The 13,280-nt window shown below is 31.7% G+C and overlaps 1 protein-coding gene across 1 annotated transcript; it reads right to left on the bottom strand.

Annotated features, from left to right (window-relative positions):
• Positions 1-9,080: 9,080 nt before the first annotated feature.
• Positions 9,081-12,079, bottom strand: LOC140671882 (lysozyme). The gene is made up of 2 exons (XM_072903579.1): positions 11,110-12,079; positions 9,081-9,752 (listed from the first exon to the last, which is right to left on the bottom strand). Exon 1 carries the CDS (start codon positions 11,654-11,656, stop codon positions 11,177-11,179), a length of 480 nt encoding a protein of 159 aa, XP_072759680.1. The 5' UTR covers positions 11,657-12,079; the 3' UTR covers positions 9,081-9,752; positions 11,110-11,176.
• Positions 12,080-13,280: the final 1,201 nt, after the last annotated feature.

Genomic DNA, 13,280 nt, shown 5'->3' with positions numbered 1-13,280 from the left:
TTAATCGATGGTGCTTCTGGCATGAATGTTCTTTATCGCATTAACTTGTGGTATTTTTTTTCAATTTTTCAGACATTTGTGACTTTCGTGAATTTGTACTTAATAAAAATATTACGAGTGAGAGAAAAAAAATGTAGAAAAAATTATAGCGTATTACAATTTTGCATGATTCTTGATATTAATTGCTACGATTATTATAATTTTATTGTAAATTGCTGCTAATTAAATGTCATGATTTTCTTTCTTATTATATTTCATTACATCGTTACTTAACTTTTTTGTTTTCAGATTTCCTACAGTTTTATAATTTACTTCTGCGGAATAATACTCTTTCTCTGAGATAATACGAATCTGTGGCAAGACCCCGTTTGTTAAAGTGCGGCAATCGTTAACGGCGTTCAAGTCGGCAGGTACTCACTATATGATTACGCAAAATTGCTCACGGGAAACGGAGCAGGTTTGCGTATTAACTGGACTCTGTTGCACAAGCGAGGATGCTCCCTCTCCGTGTAACGATAATCCAGATTGCAGGAATTACAATGTCCAACGTCACGTTACAAAACTCTACGCAATGGACACTTTTATTATGCGTACCATGTTCTTATCTTCTTTTTTTTCGAACGTGCGTGGAAAAACATCTCTTTTGATGTCAGCAAAACGCATCATCTGCATACGTGCAAGATTCAATTTAAAAATATGGAGCCATGTGATCTTTTACTCATAAATATTTTTTCACGTAATTTATTTAACATAACATTGCGTATAAAATATGTATTTAAATTATAATAAGACTTTGGTATTTTCTCTAGTTTTAGATATGTAAAGAGCCAGTTATTGCGCGAAAGGATTTATGTATATACGGTAGTCGATTCTCAATAGAAACTCTCCGCACCGGCATGTGTGACATAAGAGACATTAATCATAAAATTCAGCGTGAATAAGAAAAATAGCGACACAACTTAATCGCGAACATCTTGTCTTGTTGGGACTAATAAATATTCAGTGAAACTTCCAACGGATTCCAACGAACCACTTGGTGCCGACGTGTCCTATTTGCTAGTCATTTCCAAAATAGATAGATTGATAAAATTGTGTCGAAATTTACATTCGTCACTCGTCTTATAAATATGTATCTTAGGGATAGACATAGATAGTTCAAGCAAAACTTTGAAACAGTTAACATTCAAATATTACGCTATATTCATTAGAAATCATGATTTTTTAAAAATAAATTTAAAGTTGATATATCATTAATTTTAATTTTTATTCTAATGATGTTTGAAATTTATCAAATCTCTATATAAGCTAAATTTATTAAGACTTTTTTGAATTTTAATCTGTATATATAGAAAAATATTAATTTCAATCTAAATTTAATATTTATTTTATTTAAATTTAAAAAAGAAAAGCTATCAATGACAGATCTTTCGATGATGAAACACTCTTCTTTTATTATTCTGTTTAACTTGTCTTCTAACACTAATGTGCGGAGAAAGTGCGCGATTAACGTCCTTAAGAAGTAATAATCAACGTGATGTGGGAATCTTTCCGTCGTAACGTAGAAATTCTATCCAAAATAGCAACGTAATGCATGCTTTGAGTATTCTGCGCGATGAATCGTTCATTCGCAAGCCAGGCACGATACAAACGATTGCTCGGTAATATTACAGTCAGAAATAAAGGTTCTAGAAGAGCGTGAATATCTTTCTTAGATAATTAGAGTAATTATCATTGTGGTGTATGAAAAGCGGTGAAACGCTTCCGGTTTGCTTGTATCGTCGTCGTAATAATAATAAGCGTGGGCCTTACTTGCTGAGTAGGCTGTATACCGGATATCGTAATCGATCATTATACCTTAATATTCTATTATAAAACATAGAAATGTTGATTTGAGGTGAAATTTTTTTTGTGAGGGTTTACGTAAGGAAAGGGAGAGAGAAAGAAGATATATTTACAAAATTCAAAGATTCTAGTCAATCAATCGTTCTTTTAACTTGCTATCAGTGGTCTAAGTCGTTTTTATCGTTTTTACATTTCTATCATCCATGTAAAATTTATTATCCTTTTCTGATAATTAATTTACGATACTATGATATTTTTTAATTTCCTAGAGGAAAAGATAGTTAGAGAAGCTAGTATTACGGATGCGAAATTTACAGGGTTGGGAAGTAACGCGTTACTTGTAACGTCGTTACTTCCCGTTACAGTTACTTTTTTTTCGTAATTGTAACGATAACAACGTTACAAATTTTGTTTGTAACAGAAAAAGTAACTTTGTTACATTTTTTGATAACGAGTAACGAAATTAATAGTTACTTTTATCGTTACTTTCCAGACAGCACATATCTTTAAAAAATGCTTAAAAGACAACTTAAAGACGTTTTATTATCTTTTAAATATCTTTAAGATGTCTTTTGACCTTTCTGTGCAGTCTAGGATTTTTTTCAAATATACTTGAATATACTATACTTTCTTCGAATATAATTTTCAAATAAAGAAACATAGATATTTTTCATTTCATACACATGTGCGCATTTTATATGGTACATGTAACATATACTATAGATACGTGCACACATATGCTCGAAATAAAACTTAGGGATTGATAAGAGTATTGAAATACAGTATCATATAGAAATTATTGGAATCTCTTTCTAGTACCTTTCTATTTCGTAAAAAAAAAACAGTTAAGTAGACAGATAATTTAATGATTAGTCAAGAATTCGATGTTATAAAAATTATCGTATCGTGTTGGAATTTGAAAATAAAAAAAATTGAAAAGGCGCGAAGAAGGCGATTTTAACCATATATTTACCATTATAATCTATTGAAAGTAAACTAACAATAAGAAAATTATTTTATTTACATTTACAGAATTTAAAAGTGTTTAAGAAAGCTTGTTTACTATTTTTTTTCAAAAGTTTCTCTTATTTAAAATAATTTATTATTATCAAAATTATTAAAATTTACACACTTTATATCAATAGCAATATCACTATCAAAAAATTATATCATTTTGATTACTTTACTGTAAAATAATGTTCAAAAATTTTTAGTGCTTAGTGTAAAAATTTGATCTTGTATTAAAAAAATTTTTGTGTAAAGTTTGTATTGTATACAAAAAAAGTAACGGAAATTGTAACGATTCGTTACTTTTTGAGTAACGGTAACAAGTAACGAGTTACTTTTACAAAGTAACTTTCCCAACTCTGGAAATTTGCAGAATTTTATTTATGCGACACGCGCATTCTACGTGTAGAAACAGGATGTCTTGTGAGATTTTCCCTAATCATCGTTTAACGACGTGAAATCGAATCAGCTGACCGGTGATTTTCGTTACGTCAACTTGTGTAGATTCTAGATGCGCGTTTACTTAACGATTGAGCAATTGCTTGATAGCGTAATAACGTTGTGTCGTCCGCGTATTTCTAAGCTAATATAATCCCTCGCGAGAGGACGGTCTCGCGTCTGGTTTCACCAAAGTCTTCTATCCCCGAAACTTTCCAACACATACGTACACGAAAGATCACCTTGATCTCTGACGATCAAACGGTTCGAGCTGCTTTCGATCGAAGACACGTGAGATGACCCAGAATCATGCGCTGTCAGCTGCGACGAGTTCGTCGCGTGACAGGTTTTCTTTTTTCTTAGCAAAGGAGACTCTTAAGTACTCTCTTCATTTTCACTTGCGTGACTCTTTCGCTCGTGACTTCTTTCCGTCTGTCTCGAATCATCCGGCGAACGGCGATTCCGACCTGCACCTAAGCGCGATCACACAATTACATCGGTCTTTCTCGCTCCCGCTTATTGCGCTTCATCTCGCTTTCCTCGATGCAAGGCACAGCGACCCTTGCAGAGGTCGTTCCAGCCACGTTCGAGTTTCACCGAGACGCGATCGACGATTCTCTCTCGTCCTGTAGTGTCGAACGATCAATTCCGCTACTTCCTCCTTTCCGCGTTTGTAAGTGAATTAACATTTTAAGCGGTGTTTACATCGGACGAGTGTAAAACGCTCGTACATTATCGATTGATTGATGAAAAATATTGTAATTCGATTTTCCCGTGATTATAAGTAAAAATATTATTTTCTAATCGACTCATGATATTATTTTGAAAAATTTAATTGTACACTACTGTTGTATACTTCAATATTAATTGGAATCAGGTTAGTTGGGAAGTAACGCGTTACTTGTAACGCCGTTACCGTTACAGTTACTTTTTTTTTTTTTTTTTTTTTTTTGGTAACGAAGTGATAACGGCATTACTATTTTTTTTCTATAACTGTAGCGATAACGTAATTACATTTTTTTAGTAACAGTAACGAATTTAACAGTTACTTTTGTCGTTACTTTTTATATATGGAACCTATTTATGACATATTATATTTTCTATTTTCGTATAATTCGTATTCAATTTTCAATTATCAACAGATATTCATATTATAAATTTAAAATTATTGTATCAAAGGTTTTAAAATTATGAGAAAAAATATATATCATGTATTTGACTATATTTGTAAATTTAATGCAAACCAAAATTTTTTTATTTATACTTTGAGTGTTTTAAAATTTTTTCTTTATTATTTATGGTTTTACAAATTTAAAATAGATTCTTTTTTTTAATTTATTAATATTTTATTAATATTTTCATTATTAATTTTTGCAATAAAATATATTACAAAAGTATATTTTTTAAAATTAACTTTCCCATCCCTGATTGGAATTTACATTTCTATAAAATAAATAGAAACGTGTGATGACGGGAATATAAAGATTTAAAATACACCTATAAAATAATAACACCTGTCATATTTGTATTTTTGATGACCAAAGACACATTGAAGATACACCTAATTCGCCGGCTATTTGCAAGACGTACATTCGACATTTAAATATCGTGTTTGCAAGATTGTAAGCGTAGATTTGTCTTAATTGAGCAAGATGATTTATTCGCGAGAGATCCGCATTGTTCTGCATATTATCGACTCGCTAGCTTGCCGTTATGCAACCGATGCATTACTTAGCTGCAACGCAAATGTATAGCTATGCTATTCATTAAGACGAGTGGTATAAACGTAGCTTTACCTCCGGGAGAAGGATATCACATCCTAGCGGGTCGAAGTTCTTCGTGGATCTCAATTTTCATACACATATCCACACGTACAGAGATTCTTGTCTAGATATCTGAGTACCGGATAATCATAAATCCGTGCAGATGTTGATCATAGATAAAAACATTAGGGGAGTAGATGAAGCTTAATTTCCTTGTCTTTGAATATCATTATTCCTTGAATATACATATGAAAGATTAAACCTTTCACCGAGACGGTCACCTTCACCATACAAATTCGGTCGTAAACGTGTCACTTTGATTTGCGCGAATCCGAGTTTTTCAGTTCTTCTAACTTGCACGAGTTCTATCGAAGTTGTGAATTATGGAATTTTGAATTATTTTTGTCATATGCGAAAACGGTTTATTTTCAAAATTTCTTGATAAAGTTAAAAATTAAAATAGACCTGGACTGAGTAATTTTCGAATACTTCAAAAATGTAAAATTGAATGAAAAAAAGCCAAAAAGTCTATCTTCGTCTTGAATTCTATGATTAAAATTCTTCAATTATCACTTTTATATAGAATGCGAGGAACTGATTTTAAAGTAAAAAAAATTGAAGTTGTTGTAATCACCTTTTTAGAGAGAGAGGGAGAGAGAGAGAGAGAGAGAGATTCATTACTTCTATAAAAGTAACTTTGTTACATTTTTCGATAACGAGTAACTAAATTAATAGTTACTTTTATCGTTACTTTCCAGACAGCATATGTCTTTAAAAGATGCTTAAAAGACGACTTAAAGACGTCTTATTGTCTTTAAGATCTCTTTTGGTCTTTCTGTGCTGTCTACCATTTTTTCAAATATACTTGAATATACTTGAATATACTATACTTTTTTCAAACATAATTTTTAAATAAAGAAATATAGATATTTTTCGTTTCATGCATATGCGCGCATTTTATATAGTACATGTAACATATACTGTAGATACATGTGCACATATGCTCGAAATAGAACTTAGGGATTAATAAGAGTATTGAAATGCAGTATCACATAGGAATTACTGGAATCTCTTTCTAACATCTTTTTATTTCGTAAAAAAAAACATTTAAGTAGACAGATAATTTAATGATTAGTCAAGAATTTGATATTATAAAAATTATCGTATCGTGTTAGAATTTTAAAATAAAAAAAATTAAAAAGACGTGAAAAAAGCGATTTTGACCATATTTACAAATCTATTGAAAGTAAACTAACAATAAGAAAATCACTTTATTCACATTTACAGCATTTAAAAGTGTTTAAGAAAGCTTGTCTATAATTTTTTTCAAAAGTTTCTTTTATTTAAAATAATGTATTATCAAAATTATTACACATTTTATATTAATAGCAATATCACTATCAAAATTATATCATTTTGATTACTTTAATGTAAAATAATGTTTAAAAATTTTTAGTGTTTAGCGTAAATTTTTAATTTAATTTGATTCTTATATTAAATAATTTGATCTTGTATTAAAAAAATTTTTATGGAAAGTTTGTATTGTATATAAAAAAAGTAACGAAGATTGTAACGATTCGTTACTTTTTGAATAACGGTAACGAGTTATTTTTTAAAATTAGTAACGGATTACATTTCGGAAAAGAGAACGGTAACTGTAACGAGTTACTTTTATAAAGTAACTTTCCCAACTCTGGTCTCTACATTAATTGCAAAATTTGAGCTTAATCGTAATTATTGGGCGATCAAATCAAAATTTCATATCCGCAAAATAATGAAAAAGATGTCAGGGATCGTTAGTAATCATTAATAAACGATCGCTATCGAAAGAAAGTCGGAGATAATAGCAAAGTGGGGAAAAGGTTGCGTGGCGATGTTACGCGAGGCTTGGCTTCGGACAAGAGTTTATAGATTTACTTCCCGTATAATTTTATTTCCCTATATATATAAATCGGCGATGGTAAATGCTTTTTTTTTTTTTCTCTATTAACTGCCTTTCTTTCGCAAAGACGAGACATCGATCGAACACCGAAACCACCGAGAGACCCATTACAGTGTATATGTGTACATCCATCTACGCGCGATTGCGCAATCAAAAGTCGCTGAGAAAGCGTAAACGCATCTTCGCACGTTATTCGTTTACTTCACACATCCCGCCGACACGACATGATTAATCGCTGCGTGATGATACCAGGGATTTCGCGTGTATTCGAAAAGCGCGCGAGCATCTCTTCCTCAATCACTGATGAAAATTTTTTTAGCGAAGAAAAGATGACCAACAATGGCTTGATAGTCATTGCCAATAAAATAATAATGGCTAATTTCATCGATCGTTGTCCGTCGAAAAGGAGGAAACAAATCCCTCAACACGCATAATTAAGTTAAATAAGGAAATCAGAACATGAATCATGCTATATTATATATGATAAGATTATTCCCGCAACGTTTCATTAGAACAAGTTACAAAAGGTTTGGTGAGAATCGACGATGAATCGGTTGTTGATCGCTTGCCAATTAGCGATGTATTGACAATTCAAACGTACGTTTCACGATGCCTTGGCTTGCCACGAAGCGGTTGTCCGTAACGAACGAGTGATGACCTGGGTCGCTCTCACGCGTCTGCCTCTCAGCTGTGTTCACTTCCGCTAGTGAAAGGTGCATGCACTCCAGCCGGGGGCTAGGATAAAGTGCGCTTACGTGCATCCTCGAGTCAGCCAAGTACACCAATGTTCCGTTAGCGAACTGCCAACGATCTGACTGAGTAGACTTTGCTTGGTAAATTTATTCCGATTGAAATTTTATCGAATGTAACTGCAAAAAAAGACACGTCGAAAATTACGATGAAAAGATATGAATATGATTTTATTGCGAAAGAAAGTTTTTGAAGAATATTCCAGACGCGATAAAATAATCTTATGGATCGATGCATCTCCTTCATTGAAATTCCGCAGAGCGTCTAAGGTGGTAGATGTCAGCTTGGAATCTTTCACTCGGAGCAAACGCTCCGTTATGTAATTAATCACGTGCTCGCTATCTCGCACTTCCTATGCATCATAAGTATAAATCTAAGCAGCTGATTCAATCGAGTTTCAAGACAGAAAGAGAAACGCGGAGAGAGATTCCGGCTAAAGAAAATTTATTTTCTTTTGATGCTAATCGCAATTTTCCTCGTAATATGTTTTAAGGGTTGATATATTTTATTAGATGTGTTTTTTTGCCAGAATTATCATTTGTGTTATGATTTTAGAGTGGCTTTTAATTCAAAATTGTTAGTTTTTTTATTATCATTTTATTTATTCACTATTTTACGAAAGAAAATATTCTTATTTATGATATGGTTATACCTATATGTAAATTATCAATAAGTATTAAATTTATTTTGCATAGATTGAAATAAACTAAAACATTTTGAACGTAACATTCTGCACGACTAGTCGAGAAATTGAAATTTGCCACTGACCTTGATATCAAATTTAGAAGAGAACCAATTAAAGGAACAGGCGATAGGCATTACGTAAATATATCAGAATCATTCGATCTTCATATTTCTTAGCCTTGAAGATCAATATCGGTTCTTCTTAACGCAAATCAATAAACAGCTGTGTTATGACGATATTCCGATTGTGTTCGTAGAATTCGTTTGTTGATACAATTGGATTAATTATGTTCGCTTGAGAATTCTATCACACAAAATTGGTATCAGAATTATTTTTTGTATTTGCTCAATTGTATTTTGAGCAAATTTATATAACAAATAACCTTTAAAAAAATTAAGCATTAATTTAGTTCTTTTAAGCTAATTTTAACAATTCTCTCTCTCTCATTTAAACTTAAAATATTTTTTTTAATTCTAAAGTTTTGAAATATTTACATGTATAAAAGGTTTAAATGCAATTTATCTTTAATAACAGCTTATAGAACAATGAATAATAATCAATTAATAATAGTTATCACACTTATATTTCGTTATACATAAAAATATAACTAACTTTATAAAATATTATTAAATGTTATAAATGTTACAACTAGCACAAGTTAAATATTATAAGATCTCAAAATTTATTAAAGAGCTTCTCAAAAAATAACAAAAATATATAAAAGATATTTACACAAAGTATCTTTAAAACATTTAAAAATCAGAACGCTTTTTGTCTTAAATGTCTTTACAATATTCTTTAGACACTTTGTGTTGCGTTGCATTTAAAATATTTGATCTAACACATTGACATTATTTAGCTATAAATATTTTTTATGACCAACAAAGTGACTTGCTGTTTGTAATATTTTTTTTTCCTGGAGAGAGTCTTAAAAGTCGGTTTCTTTTTTCAAATATAGAGATATTATATAGTTTCTGTATTACAAAGTTGGTTCTTTTTATCTTTGAATTTTACGACGGAACGATTTGCAAGGTGATTCACCGAAATGTCATACACGCAGCATGAGTAAAAAAAAAAAAAAAAAAAAAGAAATGAAATCGGGAAAACAGTAAATTCTCGTCACGTATGTTATTGTGATTCTAGTAACCAGAATTTCGAAGCTATTTCGTATCTGCCAAGTCGCGTAGAAGAGTGAGTTTAAGTCGACCACGTGAACTTTTACGTCATAACTGGCACAGGTTCAATCGGATTAGATTAATATATTTATAAAGCATGCCGACGTATTTTGCTCGCACAATGCGTTGCTCGAAGACGTACCCTATTACTGGCAAAATCAAAAGTAAGAGTTAATAGAAAATAATATGTATTAAATATGTAGTATGTATTAATCAGGGATAGGAAAGTTACTTTCAAAAAGTAACTTGTTATCGTTATCGTTACTTAAAAAGTAACTATTCGTTACTTTTTTTCGTTACTTTTAAGACAAAAATTAAATAAAAAATATACTTTTGTAATATATTTTATTAAAAAAATTAATAAAATATCAATAAATTTTTAAAAATTTTTATTTTAAAGGAGGAGGGTCAATAAAGCCCGATTTTGGCCCACTAACGATTTCGTTGTAAATCATCAGAACTACTTTAGTTAATTTTAGCCTAAACGGACATGTTCAACGTACTCGTTATCCTGTTTAAAGACAGAAATTCGTATTTATGGATATTGTGTTTAATACTACTCAACTCGCCTGAAAATCATAAATATTATATTGGATATCATTAATATCATAATTTAAAATTATTTTATACATAAAATTGATAATGTCAGTGAATACGTCAGACAATGCACACATTATCAAAGTCACATTTTTTTGCATCTTGGATAGATACGATATGAAAAGTACTCATTTTTCACAGTTTTGCGGCCAGACACGTGTGCATTGTCTGACGTATTTCACTGACATTATCAATTTTACGTATAAAAATAATTTTAAATTATGATATTAATGATGTCCAATATAATATTTACGATTTTCAGGCGAGTTGTGTAGTATTAAACACAATATCCATAAATAGGAATTTCTGGCTAAAATCAACTAAATTTAGTTTCTTATGTATTAAGAAGTAGTTCTGATGATTTACAACGAAATCGTGAGTGAGCCAAAATCGGGCCTTATTGACCCTCCTCCTTTGTAAAACCATAAAAAATTTGTAAATACTCAAAGTATAAATAAAAAAAAATTTTGGCTTGCATTAAATTTATAGCTATAGTCAAATACACGATATATTTGTTGTACTCTCATAATTATGGTCCGTATTCAGAACGCGCTTACAAAGATGTTAGAATATCTGTTGATAATTGAAGATTGAATATACGAAAATAAAAAATATAATATGTCATAAATAGGTTCTATAAAAAAGTAACGATAAAAGTAACTGTTAAATTCGTAACCGTTACTAAAAAACATGTAACTACGTTACCGCTACAGTTACAGAAAAAAAAATAGTAACGTCGTTATCACTACGTTACCAAAAAAAAGTAACTGTAACGGTAACAGCATTTCCAACCCTGGTTTTAATATGTATTAAAATCTGATAAAATCATTTACGCACATCGTTTACAGCTTCAGTTAAATTTTGACGTAAGGGAGTTTATATATATTGCAACATTTTAGCAAAGGATACAATGAAATTCTTGTTGAAATAAGATCGAGCGTCATGTATCGGTAGTGTATCAAGTGAATTCTCTCAATCATACAATCGCAGGGTCAATTACTTCGATTGGAGTCGCCATTCTTCTTCTTCGTTTGCAGTGTGCAATGTTGGGCAGCGGTTTATTTTTGCATTTTTTCATCCATCCATCCCATGCTTTAAATCCCTCCTGATCAAAAATCTTTTTTCCGCACGCGATGTCGTCCTTTATGTCATCGTTGAGAAACTCCTCGCACCGTTTGTTACAGATGCCACCCTTGCGTCCTCTCGTGCACCACTTGGAGCTGTTGATCTGGAGGATACCGAAGGAATAGCTGGATGCTGTCTTTGGACCAGTCATTAACGCCGTATTCATCCTACTTTCGCTTTGCATCAGGCAGACCCAATTGCTGAGTAAGCTCTTACTAATTTGAGCTCGCTTCAGCTCCTTTACCGCCTCACATTCTGTGAGTATCTTTCCCTCCACTAGCGAACGAGTAGCCACGACCACCATCAGGATGATCATCCAGAATTCTCTCATTTTTCAACGATTATTAATTGCTGGAATTTACAGCAAGAAACTAGAATCCTTTGCTGCTTGATTTTATTGTTTGTCAGTATTTTTTAATATTAAACTTGATATTCTGCGATCTTCTCGGCAGAGATTTTCGCTCCGAAAGATATTATACAACAAGATAAAAATATTCTTCGCCTGCTGATCTGACGCAATACTTTAATAATTTATAAATCGGAGTTTGTTTGTCGTGGGTTTATATGTAGTATCAATAATATAATGAAGTATGTTCAAGTGGCTGTTTGGAATGTTTTTAATTACTTGCCGAGTGACTTTATCGAATAATTTCGCGTATTTTCGTCCGATGTTGACGACCTCGCGTGTTTCGAAGAACGCGACACTAAGTATCGAACTGACGATCGCACTGAGAAATCATGCGGAAATATGTCTTATAAATGCGCCGTCTACCACGATTGCAGGCGGCCTTGAGCTTGAGCGATACGTTATTATCTATCAACGCCGTAATAAAAGCCGGAGCCTCTCTTTTCGCTCCTTCGCGCTTGATTTTGTGTATTACAAAGAACCTTTGTATAGGAAAATTCATGATAAGAACAATGTCTTCGTCAAGAAAGTCATTAACATTTTTTTTCCACAACCTGACAATTTTAACACGAAACATTTCGTGCATAAACGAAGATGTGTTATCGACCACTTCTCTCGAAAATTTTATCGAATATGAAATTCTTGAGATGATCTGATGATAATAATAATAATAAAAATAATGTAAAATAGCAAAAATATCTATGAATTAAAAACTAGCATATATAAGCAAACGTCACAATTAAATTTTTCAGAAAAAAAAATTTTTTTGTATTAATTGAGAAAGAAAGTATTTTCTTATTTATTTTTAGAAAAGCTGTTGACAAAACATTGAGCCGTCACTGTATCGGTAATTATATTCATTACTCGCTGAATTACCAGATGTGCATTATTCATTTACGCACTGTACTTTAATTGCGCACTGTAATATACAAGCACTAGCTGTGTAATATATAAGCTATTATGTACTAATATATTATATTTATATTCTCACGTATTCTAAATCACAATGCCAACAAAAATTCTGGATATTTGCAATACGCAAAAAAAGTCGGACTTTTCTTTTCCACAACTCATCTATCATAAATTACCATTATCTATTGCGGTTCTAACTGTTTATTATTCATCCTTCGTTTCCTTAAACGCCATTCGCGAAAGCTTCATAAGTTATCACTTACAATACAATCTGCGCAATAAGACATTTATTTATAGACAGTTATAATAACAGTTGACGATTCGTAATTGCACTCCAAACTGCCATGTCGTTTTTCAATTCTCATGGTGCAACGTACCACATGAGGAAAAGTCGCATCATTTTCCCGAGAAGTGATATTTCGTTACAATCTCTATTGTCAAACGGATCGTATATTACAAATTATCACTATTTACTGTGTTTCTAACTATTTGCTTTCCTTCTGTTTTCTTGAGGCCTACTCGAAAGCTCGATAAGTTATCGCTTCTTCACGTCGAGCTAATACGAGATCAATTCTTTTCTAACTTTGTTTTCCTTGCGATGATTTTAAGTGAAATTTCTCCTCCTTCCGCTTACAAT

Source organism: Anoplolepis gracilipes, chromosome 1 (assembly GCF_047496725.1).
Source record: "Anoplolepis gracilipes chromosome 1, ASM4749672v1, whole genome shotgun sequence".
NCBI lineage: Eukaryota > Metazoa > Arthropoda > Insecta > Hymenoptera > Formicidae > Anoplolepis > Anoplolepis gracilipes.
This window is presented reverse-complemented; position numbering and strand designations above follow the sequence as displayed.

Excerpts from the sequence above, each read along its gene's own strand:
- LOC140671882 (XM_072903579.1), bottom strand. The coding sequence starts at position 11,656 with ATGAGAGAATTCTGGATGATCATCCTGATGGTGGTCGTGGCTACTCGT.